This window comes from Prosopis cineraria, unplaced genomic scaffold (assembly GCF_029017545.1).
Source record: "Prosopis cineraria cultivar Desert tree isolate PC_DT_omini unplaced genomic scaffold, ASM2901754v1 PC14, whole genome shotgun sequence".
NCBI classification, from domain to species: domain Eukaryota; kingdom Viridiplantae; phylum Streptophyta; class Magnoliopsida; order Fabales; family Fabaceae; genus Prosopis; species Prosopis cineraria.
Window position 1 is genome coordinate 411,195 of NW_026555345.1, and position 8,976 is coordinate 420,170.

Here is an 8,976-nt window from a genome sequence, read left to right on the forward strand (position 1 = left end):
CCTGATGTAGTCCAATCTTTATAGGAAAATCCTTTGTTTGACCACTAGGTGTTCTTATACTAGTTTTTCCCCCCTCATACATATCTTGTATGGCTTTAATATAAGCAATCCGTACTCTCTTTTTTTCCAACGCTTTCCAAAGCACTTCTCTTGGTATACGGTCATAAGCTTTTTCCAAATCAATAAAAATCATGTGTAGATCTTTATTTTTACAACGATACTTTTCCATTAATCCCCTTAGTAGACAAATCGCCTCTGTAGTTGATCTACCTGGCATAAAACCAAATTGATTCTCAGAAATACTTGTCTCCAATCTCAACCTGTGCTCAATTACTTTCCCCCACAATTTCATTGTGTGGCTCATGAGTTTAATCCCTCTATAGTTAGTACAATTCTAAATATCTCCTTTATTTTTATAAATAGGAATTAATGTACTTCTCCTATACTCATCAGGCATTTTCTTGGACCGTAAAATCACATTAAATAACTTAGTTAACTATCTCACCTCTTCTTCACCTAAACATTTCCATGCTTCGATAGATATACAATCAGGTCCGTTGGCTCTACCATTTGCCATTTTCTTAAGAGCTTCCTTTACCTCCTTATCACGTATTATTCGATAGAATGACAAATTTTGTTCTCCTTCACCAGTTACTAAATCCTCCAAGTTACTAGATGAATCCTCTCCATCATTGAAAAGTTTAAAAAAGTAAGTCTCCCATCTATTTTTAATTTCATCATCTGTAACTAAAATTCTTCCCTCTTCATCCTTAATACATCTTACCTGTTCTAGATCTCTTGATTTTCTTTCCCTACTCTTGGCAATCTTATAAATATTTTGCTCTCCTTCCTTCATCTCAAGGTTCTTATAAAATTCTTCAAAAGCTTTAGAACGAGCTTCACCCACAGCTCTCTTAGTTTCCTTCTTAGCCATACGATATCTCTCCCAATTTTTCTCATTGTTGTACAAATGTATGGCTTTAAAATAGTTTTTCTTATACTTGATTTTGTCCTGTACACTATTATTCCACCACCAAGACTCCTTATCTCTCGGACCAAAATCTTTCGATTCTTCCAAAACTACTTTTGCAACCTCCCGTATCTTTTTAGCCATATCCTCCCATATGATGTTAGCACTTCCCTGAGATTTTCAAATTCCTTTATCCAAAATATTTCGCTTGAAAATATCTTACTTCTCACCTTTTAATTGCCACCACCTAATCCTTGGTGTTACTACTTGTCGACGTTTTTGGATTTTACTCATAATACACACATCAAAGACTAGGACCCTATGTTGTGTCGTTACAGCATCTTCGGGGATCACCTTACAATTTTTACAAAGTCTTCTATCTGTGTTCCTAACCAAAAGAAAATTAATCTGTGACCTTGAGGCTCCACTTTTGTAAGTGATGGGATGCTCATCTCTCTTCTTGAAACAAGTGTTGGCAATCTTAAAATCATACGCCAATGAGAAATCAAGAAGAGTTTGTCCTTCATTGTTTAGCTCTCCAAAACCAAAACCACCATGCACCCTCGCATACTGACCAGCTTCCCTCCCAACATGCCCATTAAAGTCTCCTCCAATAAAAATCTTTTTACTCTGTGATATATGTCGAATCAACCCCTCCAGATCCTCCCAAAATAATTCCTTAAGACTGGCTTCTGTCCTGACTTGCGGCGCATAAGCGCTAACAATATTAACAGTCTCACGTCCAATTATCATTTTTAAGAAAATAATTCTGTCTCCAATTCTGCTAACTTCTACAACGTTCTTCTTCCACTCCTTATCTATAATGATGCCTACTCCATTGCGTGCACTTACTTTTCTTGTATACCAAAGTTTGAAACCTTGAATATCCTTAGTTTCTTCTCCACGCCATTTTGTTTCTTACAGGCAAAGGATATTAATTTTCCTTTGAATCATAACCTCTACAACCTCTACAGATTTATAATTTAATGTCCCAATATTTCAAGTACCAAATCTAATTTTGCTCTTATGGACTAACTTCTTTAGCTGCGTGCGTCCAGAATGACGCGGTAGCTTTTACTCATTTAACACTACATCCGGGTGCCGATACAGCGGCTCTAACTCACTTATCACTGTACTCGAGCCATACAGCGCGTTACTTACGGGCAACAACCTAGCATTAACATTATAACGTCTCATCTAAATCATCTAAAATCCATCGAAATTCCTTTTGATGGCTCCTTTGCCTCCTCAAACCCTATCTTCCAACCATTTTGCTTCTCATTTCTATCACCTACCTCCTCATCTAAATCACTCCATAACCAATTAGAATTCTTCATCAATGAATCCCTATATGACTGCGCATTCAAACCCTTAAACGTTGTTCCTTCTTCTATATATGCCTTTACCTGAGGCTTAAGCGATACCTCAACAAAGAAGCTAGTATCTCACTTACACACCTTCTTTTGACTCCAATCCAATTCATCCTTCTCCTCTACTGAAAACTCAGTCGGAAGAACTGTCGCCCTCGAGTGCGAGGATGAGAACATTTTTGTTGCCCGTTTTGTTGATTGTAAATACAATGATTATTAATTTAGTTCATTCTTAAAGTTTGAATGATTATTTGAATAAATTTGGTGAAAACACACTAGTTGGAGAGGATAATGAAGCATGGAGTGAATTTTTCAAAACTAGCTATGTTCTATCAGTCTCCCTCCAATCTTTAATTTAAATTAGACTTTGAAATATTTTTCATTCTTTTTTTGATAAAAAAGGGATAGCAACTACCCTCTTTTTTACTCTTAATATAAAACAAAATTAGAATAATTAATATTTTTCCTAATTTTACTTCTTATTTATTTATTATTGTTTGAATTTCTACATCATAATTTATTATGCTTATTATTGTAAAGGTAAATTGAAAAACTACATATTTTTTAATAATTTTAATGATATAAGTGCCTTGTCTTACAAGCATGAAGTTTGCTAAATTTGATTTATATTAAAGACCAATAGGAGTAGCTATTTATTTTCTAGGTTTTAGTTTAGCAAGTCTATCTTAAATATATATTTTTGTCGATTCAAGCCAAAAGCCCTTGATCTTAGGGTTTAAGAACAAAGAATTTTCACAAAAACAAATCATGTGTGATGGATCAATAATCCTAATAACTCAAAAGAAATCAATCTAGACCGATTCAAACTAGTTTATACGTTGCTACTCGACTCTGGTTAGTGTTATTGCTAGCATCAAGCTTCTCCCAAATGTAATTTTTGTTTTCATGAAAAAGTGTGACCAACTAATTTATCCAAAAGAATTACTTGGTGATGGAGCAACATGCTATGTGGCATGGAGTTAAAGGCCAAGAACATGTTATTGCAGGCATTTGTAGCCTATAAGATTCAAATAAATAGCTACCTTTTAGCATTTTTACTTTTTAGTAGGGTGAAACATTTGCCTTCACCAAGAACCTAGAACACAAAATATATTGCAATAAAAAGCTCAAGACATATGTAGCTGTGTGTAAGCGTGGAAATGCTAATCATTTAATTAACAAGAGCTCCTGGACTATATGATACGCTTTCTCTTCCTTTTGAAAAAGTGCTCAAATGTATGCATGATTCGCATCACATGTCTGCCTCGATCCTGAAAGCAAAATAAATGGAATTGAAAAGCATAGGCATAGGGTCAGTGCAGGCAGATGAAACGTTGATTCATCAGCTTCTTTTGTTGGGGGTTGCTCTCATTTCATTCTCGATGATGTATTGTTTATTCATTTACCGAACACATAAACGTGATTCATCCGCTAGATATCTTAATCGGAAGAATAAAGAAATGCGATGAGAGGCGACGTAACACGAGAAACGCAATGGGAGGGTAAAGACGTTTATGCTTATTCCTTGTTGGCACGCCTCCTACAGACATACACAATCTTGCCATGTACTATTTCGAATGTTAATTTTGTAGTTATAACGAGAGGATAGTGACGAACCGACGTCGACGTTTAAGCCACGCGTGTTTCCATCTTATTCCGTCGTTCTTGTTCAGCTTGCTTAATCATGACATAATTATTAATTACTAAATGTAATTTGGAAAAAGAAGACGTTAATTTACTGACTGCCTAACAGGGGTCGGGTGGGGTGGGGCCATCAGAGGAGTTTGTTGTGTGATGACCAGAGAACAGAATGAAGTGAAGAATCACTGCCAGAGTCGAGGTTGGACGAGTTGCTCCTTCATCTCCGTCTTAGCAACCGAATTATATTACAGAATCATCCCCTCTCTCTCCCCAACGGCCATGACATTGTACTCCATGAAGAGAAAGAAGCAACACGCTGATAAACTAACCATCCTCGGCCTCCTTATAACCAATTTCCTGCGCCGCCACTACCTCCACCGCATTCTCGTTTCCGCCGTCTCCGCTTGCCTCCTGCTGCTCTTTGCCACCTTCTCCCTGCTCGCTCCCTCTCCCGTGCATCATCTTTCTCCGGTACCTCCTCTTCTTCTCCTCCATTTTCCACCGTCTCTGTTCAATCAGGATTGCTCGGTCCTCTGCCTCTCTTGTCTCAGCATCTCTTATTTTTGTTTATTTGATGTTTTGCTTACTTGTCTCTATTTTCTTATATATTTTTTATGGTAATCATTTAAACGATATCTTCCTTTGTGTGCTGTGGCGCTGACTCTCAGTTTAATGACAAAGTCGGGCCTCCGTTGAACTCCCATCGGGAGTTGGTGTTTCATGTTCCAGTAAGAAAACTTCTGCCTGCCATAATATGAATAAGAATTCTGGAATGTTTTATCCGTTTTCCTGTGTTCGTTTTTCATTTTTCTCTTCCGATTTTGAAGGCCAATGGAGGTAGTTTAGGTCGTGATATATGGAGTTCGACTCACTCGCGCCTTTACTATGGCTGCAGCAATGCTAGCGATAGGTTTTTAAGTAAGTTTTTCTTCATCACCTTTTTTTTTTTTTAGGGGGGGGGGGGGGTGTGGAGATCTTTGAGCTCACAGTAGTCAAATACATTTCCCCCTCCGGGGACTTGATATTAAATCGAAGCACTGTGTTGAGTATATTTTACTTCTTTATTTGGGGCTGGTGGATTGAACGGGTTTTTTCCTTTGATCTACTTGCAATCAAAGAATCTAGTTGAGTTTTCAAATCAGTTGCATATGTAAATTTTTCTTCCAGATGCTAATACCAAAACACATCCAAATCGATACTTGTTGATCGCCACCAGTGGAGGATTGAATCAACAAAGAACAGGGGTGAGCTTCTTCAGCCATTCCTTTTGCTGCTCCTTTTATTGGGTTATCGTCTATGGTATTGATTGCAGACTAAGCTTCTTATTTGTTTTTTCGGTCGTATGCAACGATAAATTCTCCGCCAGTTCAATATGCAGCTTATCTTGTTAATATTTGTTGTTGCATGAGATTTTGAAATTACTCTGTACCTGCCAGTTATTTAAGGAAAACCGAGTTCCCTATTAAAAAAGAGAAAGAAAGAAATTAAAAATTTTATCTTCAATTAAACATTTGATATTCATATCTTTAGGCTGTTCGAGTCGTCTCTAAAATCGAAAGTCATTTTGTTCTATCTTTAGCTGGCTTTAATGATTGTGACCTGAAGTCCACGGCATATTCATTCATTTGTAGAGTGGTTTTTGGAAAAGTAATTTTTTTCTAAGTCAGTGAGGATTTATATACATATATACACACACACACACCGTCAGTAAGGATATTTTTGAAGCGTCCCTAGTAAGAGATGGCATTAATAGGAATAAGTATCAGAAACGTAGAGATTCTATAATAAGTATCAGAAACGTAGAGATTCTATGTAAATGGTGTTTCGAGAAACATGTAGATCCCTGTCCCTCAACTCTGTAATTAGATTTAAACCTACTATTATGAAAACCTTAATTTAAACCAAACTGAATAAACATTTTCAGCAGACATGTTGGTTCAAACAATTCTTAGCCAAAAACTCATTGATTGGTAACAGACGTGATGAGAAAATTTGGATGAACATGTAAAGTGCTTTCTGATGCTGAAAGCTATTTCTTTGGTTGCAGATTACAGATGCTGTTGTAGCAGCATATCTTTTGAATGCTACTCTGGTTACTCCTATGCTAGATCAGCAATCTTTCTGGAAAGACACAAGGTCTATCTTTACATTTTACTCCTAGTAAACATCTGCTAAGAATATCTCCTGTTTCAATTGAAAGACAAATTCATTGTCTGGCTTTGTCTTAATTTATACGCGATGTGTTATATCGTACAGCAACTTCGCTGAAATATTTGATGTGGACTGGTTTATATCATTCCTTCGGGATGATGTTAGAATTATTAAGCAGCTGTCAAATGAGGGAAGGAAATCGGTGATTCCATATTCAATCCGTGTTCCAAGGAAATGCACTCCTGAGTGCTATGAGGATCGTGTTTTACCTCATCTTGTCAAGAGGCATGTAAGTCAACTAAGTGTTAATACTTAATATGCTTGATTTCATAGAATATAATTTGCTTGTTCTTCACCTGCAGTATAATCTGGTCGTTAATTGCTTATTGCAGTTCCATAACTAGAAGCAGTTACGTTCATGAAAGAATTCATTGTTAAATTCTATCAGACAGCTAGTTTTGCAGCTCTCTAGTATAAAATGAAATTGTAGGCGTTGGCTAATTTTGAGTTTGGTAAATATTCATGCAATGATTGTTTCAATTATTCCTTTAATGACACGGATTGTTGATGCAGGTTGTTCAGCTCACTAAGTTTGACTACAGACTTTCTAATAGGTTGGATGCAGATCTTCAAAAGCTGAGGTGCCGAGTTAACTACCATGCTCTTAAATTTACTAAGTCTATCCTAGGAATAGGAAGATTATTAGTTGAACGGATGAGAATGAAAAGCAAGCATTTCGTTGCTCTACATTTGAGGTAAGGTTTATCGGTTTTATATAACCTTTTCCCCTGGTTCCATTACTTACCGGTCTCTCAATGAGAACACGATAATTATTCCTGGGCCAAGCAAACATCAGGTCCTGCTTGGCTTCTAGGATAAGAGATTGCTTGCGCTTGCAGTAACTAAAATGCATAGATCAATGTCATGTGATGTTTTTCTTTCTCGTAAGTTCACTAGTATAATTGGTTGATTTAAACTGATGATTATCTCCTAGGTATGAACCCGACATGCTTGCATTCTCTGGATGCTATTATGGCGGGGGAGAAAGGGAAAGAAGAGAACTTGGTGCAATTCGGAAGAGATGGAAAAGTTTACAAGTAAGGTTATGCCTTCTTAGGAATCACAGCTCCACGTCCTGTTGCCTTGTATGATTATTGATGTAATTTTATACGAGTCACAGGCAAGTAACCCTGACAAAGTACGAAGGCATGGAAGATGCCCACTTAACCCTGAGGAAGTAGGTCTTATGCTAAGGGCGTTAGGCTTTGGAAGTGATGTGCAAGTGTACGTGGCATCTGGAGATGTATATGGAGGTGAGGAAACATTAGCACCCCTCAAGGCTCTTTTCCCGAACTTACATTCAAAGGAGACCATACTTAACAAGGAAGAGTTGGCACCATTTGCGCCATTTTCTTCTCGCATGGCAGCCATTGATTTCATAGTATGTGAAGAAAGCGACGTTTTTGTCACCAATAACAATGGTAACATGGCTAAAATGCTGGCTGGAAGGAGGTAAGTTATGTCTCTTGTGCTGTCTCAAAATTCTGGAGATCAATATGTATGGTGACTCGAGCTATCACTGATCTACCAAAAGCAAAAACATACAATTTTCAACTTCTTAGGTGTTGACTCCTGAAAGATTTTTTTTTTTTTTTATGTATATATGCCTAAAAGTACCACTTATGTTAATTGAATGACAGAATTGACAGTTTAACGCAGATATTTGGGGAAAATCTGGATTGGAAATCACTAATCATATTTTTAGTGAACCAGAGGCCGTTATTCTCTATAGCTGGTTTCTATTTCGCTTTCTTTATGCTGACAACATGCACAGAATCTGGTTATTGAACATGCAAGTACATGCGGTCATGCTCTCTGTTGCAGGAGATACTTCGGCCACAAACCTACCATTCGACCAAATGCTAAGAAGTTGTACAGGTTGTTTATGAACAAAAGTATTATGACTTGGGAAGAATTTGCATCCCGGGTTCGAACGCATCAGGTGGGCTTGATGGGAGAGCCTAATGAGTTAAAGCCTGGCATGGGTGAGTTTCATGAAAATCCATCATCTTGCATATGCCAAGACGTTGAGGCAAAAGCTGGGGAAGTTCCCTATCCTCGAAATCAAACTCGTGACAGTCTTGAAGGTAGTAAGATGGATAATAAAAATGCGGATATTGGTGATATGACAGAAAAGCAGTTTAGTGAGGAGGAGAAGGAGTGGTCTTTTCTCTAACGCGGAGTATTTGGACAGTTGAAGTCAGATTCATCTTCAAGGATATATAACAAATTTAGTACCTGGTTTTCCAACAAAACCTGAACTTTAGAAGAATTCTTTCCAGATTTGCGGAAAGAGATAGTCTCATTCATGCTTCCAAATACACTTCTAACCCACTTATTCAGCATACATTTTTTGTCCGTGGCGTTTGTCTCCATGGACGGGAATTTTTCCTTACTGTGGATAGTTGTGTATAGAAGATTTTGATTTGATCATGGAGGGCTGCTTCAAGTATTTAGTGAATATAGATTGACAAGGAATTTTAAGCGTGTATTGTATCCTTAATGAATAATGAGCAATATTGAAGTAATCAACATACATCACCATTTTTTTAAGCAGAAAAGAATGCAGTGCGTGCATAACATAGGCCATTGCATACTGAATTCATCATATAAATCTAAACGTGAAATTCATTTGGACAAGGCAGGGGAGCAGCGCAGTGATTGTGGGTTTTTGGTCAATGATGAGCTGATCTTTCTTGATGAATAGCAGCCAATCATAAAGGCCATCTATGCACAATCCCATGAAAGGTCACTTCTAAGTATTAAAATATAAAAGAAGTCCAA

The 8,976-nt window shown here is 37.3% G+C and overlaps 1 protein-coding gene across 1 annotated transcript; it reads left to right on the forward strand.

Moving 5' to 3' along the window:
• Window positions 1-4,122: 4,122 nt before the first annotated feature.
• LOC129293290 (protein ROOT HAIR SPECIFIC 17) lies at window positions 4,123-8,670 on the forward strand. The gene is given in 11 exon segments (XM_054931167.1): window positions 4,123-4,452; window positions 4,650-4,709; window positions 4,809-4,899; window positions 5,149-5,225; window positions 6,029-6,117; window positions 6,238-6,421; window positions 6,706-6,887; window positions 7,127-7,229; window positions 7,313-7,644; window positions 8,017-8,365; window positions 8,367-8,670. Coding segments are annotated over 11 exon segments (1,809 nt in total). The 5' UTR covers window positions 4,123-4,134; the 3' UTR covers window positions 8,391-8,670.
• Window positions 8,671-8,976: the final 306 nt, after the last annotated feature.